The 16,985-nt window shown below is 39.9% G+C and overlaps 1 protein-coding gene across 3 annotated transcripts in view; it reads right to left on the bottom strand.

Annotated features, from left to right (window-relative positions):
- The window catches only part of TEK (TEK receptor tyrosine kinase), a 112,650-nt gene that overhangs the window by 27,771 nt on the left and 67,894 nt on the right, over positions 1-16,985 (bottom strand). For all 3 annotated transcript variants that reach the window (XM_045193719.3, XM_045193718.3, XM_045193716.3), the window contains exons 7-11: positions 12,545-12,673; positions 9,536-9,687; positions 8,195-8,339; positions 3,311-3,472; positions 1,156-1,290 (exon numbers count right to left, since the gene is read on the bottom strand). In XM_045193719.3, coding sequence (XP_045049654.2) covers positions 1,156-1,290; positions 3,311-3,472; positions 8,195-8,339; positions 9,536-9,687; positions 12,545-12,673 — 723 coding nt within the window. The remainder of the gene's footprint in view (positions 1-1,155; positions 1,291-3,310; positions 3,473-8,194; positions 8,340-9,535; positions 9,688-12,544; positions 12,674-16,985) is intronic.

The following is a 16,985-nucleotide window of genomic DNA, read 5'->3' as shown; positions in this document are numbered from 1 at the left end:
TGGGCAAGTTATTAATCACTCTGAGACTCTATAGATTTTCTGTTCTATAGATTTTCAATCTATAAAATAAGGAAGATGCTAATTCTTACCCTTTAAAGTAATATGAATTGAATATATGGGAACATGAAACTACAAAGCACTGACCAGGATAGTAACAGATGGTTGTACATGGGAAACACTGGAAGAGAGAACTGACAAGAGGTCATTCCAATGTTTCAGAGAACATCTGGGTAGCAGATCACCAGAGCCCTGGTTAATACCAAGGAAACTTCACAAATTTAAGGGCTCTTCAGTGAATACAACAGAAGACCACTAGATAGTGACTAACATTGATTAACCAAGAAATATTGCTACATGAATTACTTAGATTGTGTGGACCCAGGACCACCATCATTTGCAAACTTTTTAGAAATGCGAATTCTTGAGCTCCACTCCCTATCCCTGGTCTGTGGAACCAAAGCTTTGGAGTGGGGCTCAGAAATGTTTTCACAAGCTCTCCAGGTGATTCTGATGAACATGGATGTTTGAGAACCTGCCATTTAGAAACATGGAGGTATATACAATAAGAAATAGCTTAAGGAGATAAAAGTGGCTGCCTATATGAAGCAGGACTAGGAGGTGGATGGGAGGAGCAGGGGGCTGCTGTGACTTAGATAAAAGCCTTTTGTTTTATTTGATGTTTTAACTACATGAATTTCTTTGAAAAATTAAAAATTATTTTTAAAAACAAATAAACTGGATTTCTGAAGCATGTGTGTGGCAAGAACCTGGCCTGGGCCCTTAAGATGGAAACAGGAAACTGTTGGTAAAACTTAGCAGCCAAGGCTCAGCACAGTCGCTACTAAGTAAATCCCAACTCCTAAGGAAGGTCCCTGCCTTCCTGAAGGCTCATCTGCTTCCTTCTCTGTCCTCCTGGACAGCCACAGACCCCCTCCCCCAGGGAGATAGACCAGAGTGCAGCCCAAATAAAGGATTGGTTTGGCTCCAAGTTGTTACCCTTCCTGTCACTTTCCCACCCATTCAAAAGCGAACTCCTTCCACCTCCATCCCCACCCACCCACTCACCCACCACCACCCTTCCTGGTCTTCCTTCCTCTTTCCCCTTCCTCCCCCTCCCACCCAGCTCATGAATAAATGCTGTTTGCTTCAACTGACCGATAGAAGCTGTTGTGAACCGTCTCACGGGTCCAGGATGCCCTTCCCCACCCTCTCCACGCCGGACCAGCTGCACGCAGAGTTCGTATTCTGTTCGAGGTTCCAAATAGTTGAGTGTAACAATCTCATTTGTCACTGAGAAGAGGGAAAGTCCAGGAAACTTAGGTTGGCACTCTTTTACAAATTCTCTAAACTGGAATGTCGTTATTGTGATGTGAACTAATGTTAGGTTTTTAAAAATACAATGTCTTAGTGAAACAGAGAAGCAATTTGATTGTCAGGGACTCACCATTCCAAATTTAAGGAAAATAAGGCTGTTTAAAGGAAATTAAAGGACAGGTTATGCTGTGTACACTGAGTATTCCTGTGCTGACTACTCAATCATGTCTGCTCTAGTCTTTTTCATTTGTAGAATAAATCACACAAATATTCAACTCTATGGAATACCAATCTGATTTAGGGGGGGGAAACCTCTATTTAGAACAACCTAAAATAATTTAATTTCTACTGTTTTCAAGTACATACAGTGATTGCAAGCAAGCTATTGAGAAGAGAAAGCTCTGAGGGTTTGCTTACGAAGAAGGAATAATGGATTTGTACTGGTTCTATCACTACAAGGGAAGGGATCTGCAGTGCTTGAAAACAAAGCGTGTTAACAAATGGTACATGCTGCTTTTCTCCTTAGCTGTGGGCTTCAGCCAGCCTCTTTCTCCATGGATCCCGCAAAGGTAGATTTTTGCCTCACCGTATGAGAAATTCCTGGTGACTAAGAAAAAAGTGGGCTGTGTTTCAGAGTCCCTAAAAGACCATTTTGTGGATGCTACTTGTAAAAAGAGGCTATAAATTACCAACATATTTATTTAAAAGCTGCTTTTTAATAAGACATAGCCATTGATGTTGGAAGCAGCAATCCCACCCATCAGCCTTATGTTGCTGGGATTTTTAATGTCAGCTGAGTCTACAATAGCATGTGAAGAGCTCAATAATAATACTGTGACTTTATTCAACATACCCAGATAAGCGACTGTTATTAAGCCCCAAACCCTCCTTTTCCTTTTCTGTAACTCCCTTAAATGTCTATATACAGTGGGCAGAGGGCCTTTTCCAGAAGCTCACAGGCATAGTGACAGTGAAGCACTGGTGGAGGGATGTGAGTTGTCTACAAACATGACATCGCAGGTCTTGCTACAGATGGCACAATTCAAGCAGCACTGTTGGGATAATACTCAGTTTTCCTTTTTAAAACGGTGACTTTACATCTTCATGCAACAAACAGAACTCTAATTTGGGTTTCAAAATAAATTTGACAAATTTATTAAACTGTTTTCATGAAACTTTGACATTTTGTGGAACTATTTTTTTCTTTCAGGAAGTGGGGGCAGGAGCATGCACTCTGCCCCCCCCCCACTCCAGTCCAATCTGCCACAACCTAAACCTTTCAGGTCCACGTTCCTCTCAAAATCTCAGTGGGTTAGGAGCCTGCAGGACAGGGCGAGTGAAATGTGGAAAGGAACAAACAACTCTCAATACAGCAGCGACAATCACCCCTCAAATCTGAGCAGACTGGGTCTCTTTGTCTTTCCAGTAGCCCCTGGAATTTCCTGTTATCATATTTATGGCACAAACATATCTTTAACCATGACCAACCAAGGTACAGTAACTGAAAACGGGACTGGAGAGCCAGAGAATCCTGAAGAAGAACTATTGGTATACAGGGTCAGGCAGAAGTAACGCCTTCTTGAGTGTGGTTGGTAGGGTAATAATATGGGTGTAATAATTTATAGTTTTAACTTGAAAACTTCACCTAAACTTTCATATGATGTGCTTGAGTGTGATATTATTATGTTACAGAAGTACATGCTTATGATTTTGTGATAAAAATAGGGGTGTTATTTGTGCTGGACCCCGTAGATAGTAACTCCTGATGCAGTCTGTTCTGTGTTCCATACCACACCCCTACCTTCAGAAATTGGCCTCAGAACTCAGAGGGCCCTGGCACACTCTATCTTTAATACTCTGAAATGAAATCCTCTACTACAGCCACCAGCACAAGGTGGAAGTTTGAGGCAAAGAGAAGGATTTCTATATTTGGGGGAAAAAAATTCTTTTCCTGCTGCCACATCCCCAGCTACAGCCTTTTCTGTCCAAACCTTACCTTGAATGTGCCGCCATGCCTCATAATGATTGACAGGTTTGTAGAGAAGCTTCTTTGATTTGATTGGTCCATCCCCAAAGTAAGGCTCAGAGCTGATGTTGATGACAGCAAAGTTATGTCCCGTTTGAATCACATTTGGGGCATTCAGGGGCTCTGGGAGAACTAAACAAAATTTCAGCAATCAGATTAGTTCTTAGATTTAGGATTTTCCAACAACACCCTCTTAGAGCTCTCTGCTCAGATTCAATGTAATCACCTGCTCTGTGATCTACCCACTTAGCTCTTGTCTCTGCAACCCATTGTCCACAGTCAAAGTGCTTTCTTAAAATATGAGCACTCCTCTGCTCAGCGTCTTTCAATGGATTTCCATTACATTTAGAATAAAATATAAAATTTTATATTTTTAAGACCTGCCAAGCCTTTCACAAGTGAGTACCTGCCCCCCCTCCAGCCTCCTCTACCCTCGCCCAATACCCTCCTGTCCCACTGAACAACTTTCAATTAATCCAACTAACAATGCACCAGGCTCCTGTTTGCCTCATATTTTTGTAGATGTTGCTCTACAGAAAAGAGATACTTCACCTCCCACTATTATCTAGTTAACCCTTACCTATCATTCAACTCTCACCACCAGTGTGACTTCCTCACAAGGCCTACCCCAAAACCTCCATTAGGCTTTTATAGAACTTATACTTCTGCTTCATTGTAATTTTCAGAATTTATCATTCTTTGTGATTTTGTATGATTATTTGATATTGGTCTTCCCACTAGACTATGTATTTATTCTCTCTCTCTTTTGTGGGGTGTGGGTGCGGCTGAAAATAACACAAAATTATCTTACAGTTCTGAAAGTCAGAGTCAGACATGGGTCTCCCTGGGATAACATCAAGGGTTAGAGGGGCTGCTTCTTTCTGGTGGATCTATGGGAGAATCTGTTTCTGTGTTCTTTCTGGCTTCTAGGAACTACCTGCATTCCTTCACGCATAGGCCCTTCCTTCACATTCAGAGACAACAAGTTGTATTTCTCTGACCCTTCTTCCATTGTAACATGTCTTTCTGGCTAGAGCCAAGGAGGGTTCTTTGCTTTTAAGAACTCACATGGGAGTGGATCCCACTGGATAGCCCAGGGTAAGTTCCCCATCACAAAGACCATATGTTCTCAGTGGGGACAATAGCACCCCATCAAGGAGGTAAAAATTGGTTCTTGGGGAACAAAACAAATCTATTATATGATAACAAATATTATATCTATTATAATGGGTTGTGGCCTTCCAAAGAGCCGCAGTACATAAACAGATATACAGTATATCTGTGATATTAACATTTTATGGTGACAGAAATAGAGTTTTGGAGTAAAATTTCTAAGAGGGCTCCTAAATGGATGATGATGAACAGTTTGTAAAACACTGCAATAGACTCTAAACTCCATTAGGGCAAAGACCATGTAGGTTTGTTCACCAGGTGCTGAATAATTGTTTGCCAACTGAATTTCCAGTGAACTGAAGCTCTATTAGCCTGCCCTTCTGAGAAATGCATAATTGTTGTTTTCTGTCTTCCACAAAAATGTATATTACATAGTATAGACCATTTCAAATTTCAGGGCATATTACAATGTTCAATAACTTTACTTTACCTCACTGTCTTAATGTTTCAACTCGCCGTCCATAAAAATGATTTCAACTCTTTGCTCAATAGCATCTTCTCAGGAAAGCTTGACTACGTCATTTCGAACTGGCCACCCCACCAGCCCTGCCCAGCATTCTCTACCCTCATTTCTGCTTTATTCTTCTCCATGGCCCTTAGCATCTTAGCAAACCAGTCATTTTACTTATTTGTTCATTGTTTATATCTCTCCATGGGAATGAAGCTCCATGATGGAAGAGCATTTTTTTCTTCCTTGTATTATGCATTGCTATATTCCCAAGCCTAGAACATAATAGTCCTTTAGTAAAGTCTACTGATTGACTCCATAAAGACTGAGGAGTAAGCTGCGTAAGGTCAGGATAATAAAGCCAGTAAGAAGCCAAATCGAGCAGTGTGCCCTGATGGAGGCCGACTATGCCAGTGTGAAGTCAGGTAAGTCTGGATACACATTTTCTTAGATCAATTTCTGAAGACAGCACTCTGAAAAAAGGGAGTGAATTCACTCATTAAGCCATGCTTTCCTTGTATGATCACATAGGACCAACTGTTTGTTTAAATCATCAAAATGCATATGTTGTTACAGTCATTGGTGCCAGTCTCTTATAAAAGAGATAATTTGATAAAGGTAAAAAGATTGCCCCAAAAGTTTCCTCTTAGTAATTTATCACCTTGTTTTTTTTCTTTTAATCATTCTTATAGATATATACATAATGTAAAGCACAAAAGTCTAGGTGTATTTAGCTCAAGGGATCTTACCTATAGATGCAACCACTAACCAGAATGAGATAGAGAACGTTTCCAGCCCCACCCACTCCAAAAATGCCAAGCTCTCTATATCCCTTCCCAGGCAATAGGGAACTACTCTCCTGACTTCCGTTACTATAGACTAGTTTTGCCTGTTCTTTAACTTTATGTAAATGGAGTCATAAAGCATGTACTTTCTTTTGTTCATTATTAGGTAGCAGGAATTGATTCTTTTTAAATTGCTATTTAGTTTTCCACTGTGTGATACTGTGGTTGAATTGCATTCTCCTCCAAATTCAAATGTTGAGGTCTTAACCCCCAGTACCTCAGATGTAACTGCATTTAGAGATAGGGTCTTTAGGGAAGTAACTAAGTTAAAATGAGGTCTTTAGAGCCATTCCTAATCCAATAGGACTCTTGTCCTCATAAGAAGATTAAATTAGGATATACACATGTACAAAGGGAGGGCCATGTGAAGATAGAAGAAGACCCACTACAAGCCTAAGAGAGAGATCTTAGAAGAAACCAACTTTGCCAACACTTTCATCTTGGACTTCCAGGCTCCAGAACAGAGAGAAATCAATTTCTGTTGTTTAAGGCCCCAGTCTGTCGTCTTTTGTTACAGCAGCTCTAACAAAGTAATACATATGGCTGTACCACAATGCATTTATCCCTTCTATTGTTGATGAACATTGGGGTTAATTTTGGTTTGGGGCTATTATGAATAAAACTACTATGAATATTCTTGAAGATGTCCATTTTGAACATATGAACACATTTTTTGAACATATGAACACATATACCTTGGAGTAAAATTGCTAGGTGATAGGGTATGGGTATGATTAGCTTTAGCATATATTGCCAACTTCCCAAAGTCGTTATACAGATTTATATTCTGGTAATAAAGCCTAATATCTATTTTTTTAATCCTATGGTTAAGGACACTGATTAATTTACCTAATGGCAATTTCCACTTCATGAATGTTAATCAATACAACAATGCAGAGGCATCAGCAACTCAGAGCTGGAGATGCATCTATGCACTGGTATCACTTGCTGTGTCTCTCATCAGAAATATAAAAAGTACGGTTCTCCTGAATCTTGGCAACGTGGTTTGTTTTTTTAATCATTATTATTTATTTTCCATGGATAACAAATATTCCCAAAGCTTTAAAAATAATATAATCTGCTTTGTCTGTATGTTGTTTCCTAGAAATTATTTTGATAATATGAATATTCTGAATAAACCAGATCTGGGATTTTCCCAGCAATCCAAAGAATATTGAGGATTCTGAGGTGGTTCACATGGATTCCCAGGGCAGAGGATCCAAATCTACGAAGCTTTATTTATGTTACTATTGTGATTGAACTTTTTAAAAAAAGATTAAATTCAAGGCATTTACATTCATTTCACTTATAGAAATGACCTCTTGGTTCTCCCAAAGATTCCTAACCAAGTAATAAAATGGGTCAAATAGAAATCAGCCTTGGTCATCTTGCTTCTTCATCTGTAATATGAGAGACTCAGAAAGCAAAATGATGCAGGATTTGGAGTCAGGAGACCTAGATTCACAATTAAGATTTGTTGCTTACCAGATATACTACCTTAAATAATTCAACTAAACCTTCTGAACCTGTTTCCTGACTGGTAAAGTGGGGACAACAATATCTATTGCATAAGTTTCTTATAAAGATTAAATAAGATGAAGTTTGTGAGGTAGTCAGCCCACTGCCTTTCCCAGAACAATGCCAAGAGCTTTTAGGTGCCTTTGTCTAAGTGGATTCATAAATAACTTCCAAATTTAAAATTCCTTGTCGTATCTATGTATACCAGCCAAGCTAACTTGGATTTATCTTTATTTTATTTCTTCTCTCCAAGCTGCAAATTTATATACAACCACATAGATTAATTTGAATCTTGAAAAACAAATTTGTGTCAGGATAAATACTCACAATACTGAATATGTGAAAAAACAATTATGTTAATTATATAGGACAGCCTGGGCTGCGTCCTGAGTAATCCTCAAAAATTTTCCAAATTATTCTCTACAATAATGAATTGGAAGTCACAATAATGATGAAACATTTTATAAAATATAAATATGATGAGACATTTTGTATGAGACACAATTTTAAAAAGTGTTTCAAATAACTAATAAATCTTCACAATAACCCTGAGAGGTAGATAACTAAGCTTCATTTACAAATAAAGAAAGGCTCAGACAGGTTAAATTCATGTGCCTAGGGCCACACACATTACTAGCTATTAGGGACAAAAATCAAACCTGGGGCTATGTGACTCCAGAGGTTATATACTTAATCTTTCCTTTACATTTTCATGCACAAAAAAATTTTTTTAAAGGCTTAGTATCTTGGAAAATATCCAAAAGACATTTTAGTGGTCAGATAACATTTTTATCCAGAAGCAGCACCCAGCAATGCATAAACTAAGCTCATGAAGGATACAAGCTCTTCCTCTGGAAAAATGGAGCTTACCTTTAACTGAAATGTTGAAAGGCTTTTCCACCATGCCAGCCACAGTGTTCACACTGCAGACCCAAACTCCTGAGTCAGGGGGGAGGATCCGGTGGATGGTGAAGGTGGCTACTGAGAGATGACCCGTGTGGTTAAAATCTTTTGGCTGGAAAGGTCAAAAACAAAAAAATAAAAGCTTCTAGGGAGGTGTAAACACAAAAGTTCATAACACTGACCCCATCTAATTGTTTAATAAGAAGTTTTCTAGGAGAGATTAAGAAGTTCAATGCGATGCTTGTATAATCATTGGCTTATTTCCAAAGCTATTGTAGTAGCCCTGAAAGTTTATATTGGGCTGACGCCCTCACAGATCCTGTGTTGTATTTGTGTGTTTGGGATTGTGGGGTAAATAGTTACGAGCAAGAAGTCTAATTCCTTTTAAACTGCTTCTGGCAACATTTGCTCCGTTGTGGTCTAACACAGAGTTGGCTGGTTGAGAGGATACAATGGCTTCCTAGAGTGTTTGAGGGGCTGTCAAGTGTGGTATTAAAGAAAAAGCCAGGGCTCTGAAGACACACAGACCTGAGTTCACACACCAGTTCTACCACTTGTGACCAATTCCTTAGTTACTTAACTTCACCAGGCAGTTTGCACTTCTACAGAAAGGGGGCAGGTAATGTTAAGAAAGAAGATGGATACAGAATGGGTGGCCTTGATTAGATGATAGCTGTTGCTTCCATCAGCTTTTGGAAAGGCCAACAAGACTTTGGAAGCTATCAATTGGCTTCTACTACCTAATGGGTTGTTTGTGTGGAATCAGAAACATCTGATACGGAGAAATTAGTAAAGGCATGTTCTACATACATACATATCCTGCCCCCAACAGGTCGCTTGTATCTGCCTTCCTGCCAAGTTGATTTTCAGTCATCTTTAAGAGACATATACCTGTTTCAAAATCTTTAGATAAGAAAATACAGTAACTTCCTAAGAATCATTTGTGAAACAAAGAAATTTGGGATAGTGGGAGAGAGAAAAGGGAAATGCATTGGAAACTAGCTTAGTCATTTCCAGCAAAGAAGAGCTCCTGTCATAGCACCTTAACCAGTGGTGAGCACCAGCAATGAAGGCAAAATGAAGAGAGCCCCAAGGGAGACCCAAGGAATGCATGCGTTCAGACCTACGGGATTTGGTGGATTATGGTTTCTGAACTACAGATATGGGAACAGGTCTATCTAGAGTCAAGCTAGCAACATCTAGTCAAAGAGGATGCAAGCTCTGAGTGGAATCTAGCCTTGGGCACGGTAATTACTACACTGAAAGTTTCTAGTGGTATCAGGAGGGCAGATTAAGAATAAGTCTTACATGAAGCACTGTCCCATCTGGCTTCACCAGGGTCATTTCTTCATTAGCAGGTAGTGGCCAGCCAGATGCTTTGCAGACGGGGTTAAATTTACCACTGTTTACTTCTATGTCATCTGGCAAATCCTCTATCTTTGGAGTTATCTGTGGCATGCCTGAATGAAGAAAACAGCACTGTGAAATCTAATCTTCAACACAGCAGCAATAGTAATAATAAAACTAGCCACCATTTAGCAGGTCACGCCTGGGAAAAAGCTTTCCAAATATGATATTGCTTTATCATCACATAAGAAATTTATGAGGTGGGTCCTATTGTAATCTCCATTTTATAGATGATGAGAGGCAGGCTCGGAGCCCAGATTCAAGCTCAGATCTTTATGAATCTGGAGTCCACACTCTTTACCATAACTCTGTGCTACATGATCATCAAGGCCACATCTCTCCTGCCCTTGCTTATCAGCTTCTTTCTTGTTTTTTAGAAGAATTTTCACAAGAACAAAAGGAAAAACAAAAACTAGTTCTTCCATTCAGTGAACAACACTGTGATATTTCTGATCAACAATATGACCGTTGGTTTTGATATATGATAGATGCCTCATTGATTGGGAAGTCTGCAAATGATTAGTAACAGTCAGATTTATATCCAAGAAGTAAACTGGCATATAACTCCCCAAAATTAATTTATAGTCAACAGCCAAATCCAAAATGTTGCTTCTAGTATTGAAAGAAGAAAAAATACCTATGTTTGCAACAAAGATATCAGGATATATAACTATTTTATTCTGAACTATAGGATCTTAGAGAACCTTGGATCACTGTAACAAAATTTGAGACATGGTTGAAAACAGTCCAACACATTCTTTGCTAGGAGATGGAGGTGCCCCAAGAACAGTAGTCATGTGCTGCTCCATATTGGTGGTGAGAACAATGTGGGGTCACGGGAAACACATTAATAGTGATGGTTTATATTGATATCCTATTTCTCAGAACTAGAATGAAACAGGTAAAGTGTGTGGAGCAGGAGAGAAAAGGGTTTATGACTACAAAGGTATGTCCTTGATATATCTGCAGACTTGGAGAGATTGTGATTAGAAAATTGATCAGCCCTGGCCAGTGTGCCTCGCTTGGTTGGAGCATCAACCCGTAAACCAAAAGGTCATGGGTTTGATTTCCAGTCAGGGCACATGCCTGGGTTGTGGGCTTCATCCCCCACCTTGGGTCACACATAAGAGGCAACTGATTAACATTTCTCCCTCACATCCATGCTTATCTCACTCTCCCTCTCTCTCTTCTTCTCTCTCTAAAATCAATGGGCATGTCCTTGGGTGAGGATAAAAAAATTATCAAATTTTTCAGCTTTAGTTATTCATTTAGAAATTTTAAAAAGTGCTTTGGCACTTTTAAACAATTCCTTTCCTTCACTGTCCCCTGCATGTCCTGCAGTTGGACGGAGGTGCAGGTGATGTGCAGGTGGAGCACAGAGTGGTGTTAATTAGGGAAAGGGGGCTGCTCTCTGGAAGCTCAGGTTCTGCGTCTAGGTCTGAGATTTCTCACATCCTTTGCAACATCAGCCTTAGAACAGAAAAGAAGGAGAAAAATACAAAATGCAAACCCTAAAGCTTGTTAGTTGCCCATTTTCAATCCAGTCCTCTGGTAGCCCCAAAGCATTTCCTTCCCTTCCTAGACCCTCCCAGATTCCTGCCCTGTAACAAAGTCCAAACACTGGGAAAAGAACAGAAAGTATAAAACTGACAAGCTGAACCCTTTGAAAAAACAAGTATTGGTATTTTCCCTTATAAATGTTCTAATTTTTAAAACTTACAGAGAAAAGGCTACGTACGTCTTAGATTTCACTGGGTGTGTGTTTCTTTCTACAACATTTCTATTCATTTGATTGAAAAAGTGATATATGTATTTTATTTTTAAATTTTGAAAATATACTTCTTTTAATTAAAAAATGTATATTCTGGGGCAGGGAATAGCAAACTTTTTCTGTAAAGGACTAGATAGTATTTTTAGCTTTGCATGCTATAAGTTCTCTGTGGTAACTATTCAACTTGTGTAAAAGCAGCCATACAAGATATATTGTAAACAGAAGGGAGTGGCTGTGTTCCCATAAAGTTTTCTTTATGACAACAGAGGGTGAGGGAATAAAAAGGAATGAAGTGCTGATATATGCTACAACAGAGATAAACCTCAAAAACAGCATGATAAGTGAAAGAAGCCAGCAACAAAAGACCACATATTGTGTGATCTCGTTTACAGTATATGAACTGTCCAGAATAAGCAAATTTGTACAGAAAGTAAATTTATAGTCACCAGGGGCTGGAAGGAGGGAAGAATTGGGGTTACCACTAACAGGTACAAGATTTCTTTTGGTATGATGGAAATATTCTAAAATTAGGTTATGGTAATGGATTCACAACTTCATAAATATACTAAAACTCACTGAATTGTACATTTTAAAGAAATAAACTTCAAGGTATAAAAATTGAATCTCAATAAAGATGTTAAAAAATAATGGACCGGCTATGGTCTGGGGGTCAGTATTTGCTGACCTCTGCTCTGTGGTAACTTATGAACTACAATTATTTAACATTTCACTTTGAGAGTAATCTTTTCTACTTTTTTATATCTTTATTTTTAAAAATATCTTTTGTCTAAATCCATCCAAACTAGTTTTTTCCTGTTGCACATATCTAGGAAAAAGACTGGTCCTAGAGTAGAGAGCCAAAGCGGTAGGCAGAGGTCTCAGCTGGACAGTTATCACTTAATGTGCTACAAAAAACATATGTTTTATCCCTAGTGGAAAAGGAAATGAGATCCAGTATAAGAGTCCACAGAAAAGAATCAGAAAGCTGTCATTTAGGACTTGGGATATAGTCTTCACAGCTTCTGGATAGAAACAGAAGAGGTTTGAGAATCTTGGGCTACTGGGGGAAGAATGATACCAGCAAAGCTTGGTCCAGATGTGCTGAACATGGCCCTGACCACAGTGTTACCTTGCTTTACCTTCTTTCTCACACTGGAGCCCTTGGCGTCCTGGAGAGCAGAGGCATCCTTGGAACCGATCACAGATCTCCCCATTGCTGCACCTGCACCTGAGCTTACAATCTGGCCCATAATACCCGGGCTGGCATGCTGTAAACAAAGATATCAAAAACCAGTGCTGAAATAGGAGAAGAGATAAAACTCAGGCTATAGGTGGCTAGTTTCATTTTTCTCTACAATCAACCTCACTGCTTCATTTAAAGTAGTATGTGATTTATTAGCATTATTTATCTGAATCACCAGGGATTTAAAGGGTTGAAAAATTCTCCTTCTAGAAGAGTTGAATAAGCTCTCACCAGGTCAGCCTTCTTATAAATAACAACTATATACACACACACACACACACACAAATATATATATAAATATATACCATATATAATAAATATATATTTATAATAACATAAATATGTATGTCTAATATATAAATATATATACATTTAAATATTTATATCTAATATATAAATATATGTGCATTTATATATATGCATATATATATATATATATAAACTACCCGAAAACATGGAAGAGTGGGGGTGGGAACCAGGCAGATTCTAAAGGGGAACTGAAATTTGAAAGCTGGGAATACTGTGCTTCCCATTTTTCAGTTTTTAGTCTAATGGTTGGGCAAAATTGGTATCAAGTAGGAAAACTAAACTCCAAAGAAAACCTGTCGTTTACTGACCTAAAGAACTAAAAGATGGAGTCCTGGCAACCACAGCCGCTGGAGAGTGAGAGGGAAAATCTAGAAAGGGAAAGCCAGAGAGAGGAACTCCCAAATCTTTGTCTGGTTCCTGAACCACACATGCTAAGTGCAGATTCAAAGCAGCTCAGCTAAGGATAAAAGAACTGAACTGAGCTTGAGCTGATGCCTAAGAGTCAGAGTATTCAGTTTGAGTCCTACCAAGTTAATTGCTTGCTAAAACAACAAAACAAAATCAACATTCATATCATACTTCATAGTCTCCATCATGTAACATTCACAATGTCCAAGATACAATTCCAAATTACTCAACATAAGAAAAGAAAATAAACAAAGAGCAACCAATCTTGATAATCCAGATGTTAGAAAAGGTGACAAAAATTTTTAAGCAATCATAATAACTATGCTCAGTGAGATAAAAGAAAATATGCTCACAACAAATGAAACAATGAGAAATAGAGAAATAGAAACTATAAAAAATAACCAAAAGAGGGTCCAAGATAGCAGTGGACTAGGGAGAAGCAACACTCACCTCCTCTCAGGACCAAACTGGAATTACAACTAAAATATAGAACGACCAACCTGAACAACCAACTGAAGACTAGCTGAATAGAAGTTTTATAACCAAGGATTTATAGAAGAAGACATTGAAACTGGTAGGGAGGGTGGAAACATAAAAAGGGTGTCCCCGCTCCCATGGGTGGTGGCTGACATTCCAGAGGACTATCTCAGCTGCGAAGTTCCTTCTGAGGAAGGTGGGATCTCAACCCCATGCCAGAATCCCCAGCCTAGAGCACTAGAACTGGGAAGAGGTGCCCAAATAACATCTGACTGTGAAAATCAGTGGGGATTCTGTCTGCTAAGGAGAGACAAGAGACTGCCAAAGACACATGCACACCCCAAAAGGGCCAACACACAAAATTTCATTTGCAGCCCTTCACCCTGGGCTCCATCAGAGCAGACTGGAGTCGTGTGAGGAGAGACAGGTTTGTGGCTCTGAAGAGAAAGCTGAGGGTTCAGATGCCAGGACCTCTGTGCCCAGTAACTCTCCCACACTGTAGACATCATCTTTCTTGGGTGGAGCACTCACCTTCTTATGGCATCAACCTAGGGGAATGCAAAGGCCCCACACTCGGCTCCCTATTCCCCCCGCACTATGGATCTCATCCCCTGTGAAAGACACAGCTGCCAGGTTGAGGGTGTAGAGGTCTGGGCAGACTCAGTGGGTATCAGTGACTGAGAGATGTGGCTTTGGGGGAGGACCATTCCCGTTACTTTCCTGTGAACTTGACTGGCACCTCCCCTTCATGAGAGATCCTCTAGACTCACCCTCTGGGATCCAGGTGGCCCCACCCTCTCAACTCCAGGTAGCTCCTGCCCTGCTGACATCTGGGCAGAATCCAGGATACACAGAGTTGTGTGGCTCAGGGATACGAGCAACTTCTTGCACCTTCCCCCAAGCCTGATTGGCACCACCCCGTCACAAAAGATCCACTAGCCTCACCTTCCTGGCATCCAGCAGTCCCGCCCTGTTGAGCTCAGGCTCCTGGAAGAATCTTGAGCAGCCTGAGTTGTGTGGCCATAGGACAAAGGCCATTTTTCCCTTGCATGCAGTGCAGAGCCTTCCCTCATGCAGCCAAATCTTGGTCTGTCTAGACCTGATAAACTCTGCTGACATCACCTGGATGACTCCCTGAGACCTTGCTGCACCACAAAGGTCTGCAGGCACCCAGTGGGTGGCAGATAGACTTGGCATACCCTGGGATAGTTGCTGGGTGGCCTCAGACTCAGGACTGGCACAGAGCTTAAACCTATGTCAATCAGGTGATCACTACTCACTTCTACCTGGTGACTCACTGAGAACCAACCTCATGCCACTTGACTACTGCCAGAGTCTCTTTCAGTGATTGAGCCTATCAGGCAGCCAGCAGGCAGAAGGAAGTGGAGGTGAATCTCAGGGTGCCTTGGGACTTTTGCTGACCTGCCTCTAGACACAGTGCTGGAAAAAGCCAGCACTGATGCACAGCTGAGTCCTTCCTAAGAACACCCAGGCCCAGCAGAGGCATATCAGCAAACTGTAGATCACTTTGTAGTTCCAAACAGGTTGCCCAAAGCCAATAACAGGCAGCATCAGACATTGGTCTGCACCAGCATCCCTCCCAAGAGGCCCCAGAACCAGTACACCCAGTGGCCAGCTTCAGACAACATCAGAATAAGATCCAATTTGCTTCATAAACAGCATATCCAAAAGGAGATCTTGATAGGCACCAGATCCTGCTGAGGCAAATTCTGCTTCATGTGCTCAGTACCTGCACAGCAGTTCATACATTGTGGTTGGGTTGATCCTCAGTCAGCCAGCCTGAGGTTCAACTCTACAGAGAAATGGGCCAAGAGCAAACAGGACTCAAATACAACAGGAGTGCCCACATAACCCACACAAGGGACATTCCTGGAGATCCAGAACAGGTGAATAAGGAGACTGCACCACTGGGTCCCACAGAACATTTAATACATACGACCTCCTACAAAGACTAGGAGGGATAACAGATCTAATACATAGAAACAAACACAAAGATGCAGCCAAAATGGAAAGACAAAGAAAAATGCCCCAAATGAAAAAAAGAGGAGAAATCTCCAGAAAAAGAGCCAAATGAAATGGAGGCAAGCAATTTACCAGATATAGATTTTTTTAACGGTTATAAGGATGTTCAAATAACTTAGTGAGAACTTCAACAAAGAAATACCAAGTATAAATAGAACATAGAAATCATTAAAAAACATTAAGAAATGAAGAATACAATATCTGAAATGAAGGATATGCTGGAAGGAATCGATAGTAGGATAGATGAAGCATAAGACTGAATCAGTTATTTGGAAAACAAGGTAGCAAAAAGCCCAGTCAGTGCAGCAAAAAGAAAAAAGGTTAAGGAACCTTTGCAACAACATGAAGTATAACACATTTTGCATTATAGGGGTACCAAAAAGAAAAGAGAGAGCAAAGGATCAAAAACCTATCTGAAGAAATAATGATTGAAAAGTGTCCCACCTGGTGAAGGAAAAAGACACATGAGATCAGGAAACACAGAGTCCCAAACAGGATGAACCCAAAGAGGCCCATGCCAAGACACAACATAATTAAAATAGCAAAGTTTAAGGACAAAGAGAGAATCTTAAAAGCAGCAAGAGAAAGACAGTTACATACATGGGAGCTCCAATAAGACTGTCAGCTGATTTCTCAGCAGAAACACTTCATGCCAGATGACATTGGCATGAAATATTCAAAGTGATAAAAAGCAAGGACTCACAAACAAGCTTACTTACCCAGCAAGGCTATCATTTAAAATTAAAGGAGAAATAAAGAGCTTCCCAGAGAAGACAAAGCTAAAGGAGTTCATTACCACCAAACCAGTATTTCAAGAAATATTAAAAGGTCTTCTTTAAGAGGAAGAAGAAAAAGGGGAAAAGAAACACCAAAGGAACATAGTTATAAAGATTAAAATTGCAATAAATACATATCTATCAAAAGACATATGTTAGAAGCATGGATAAAACAAGACCCATATATATGCTGTCTACAAATGACCCATCTCAGATTGAAAGATATACACAGACTAAAAGTAAAGGGATAGAAAAGATATTTCATGCAAAGGAAATAAAAAAGCTGGGGCAGAAATAATTATATCTGACAAAATAGACTTTAAA

Source organism: Desmodus rotundus, chromosome 1, assembly GCF_022682495.2.
Source record: "Desmodus rotundus isolate HL8 chromosome 1, HLdesRot8A.1, whole genome shotgun sequence".
Taxonomy (NCBI): domain Eukaryota; kingdom Metazoa; phylum Chordata; class Mammalia; order Chiroptera; family Phyllostomidae; genus Desmodus; species Desmodus rotundus.
The sequence above is the reverse complement of the archived record's forward strand: the minus strand, read 5'-3'. Positions and strand labels throughout refer to the sequence as shown.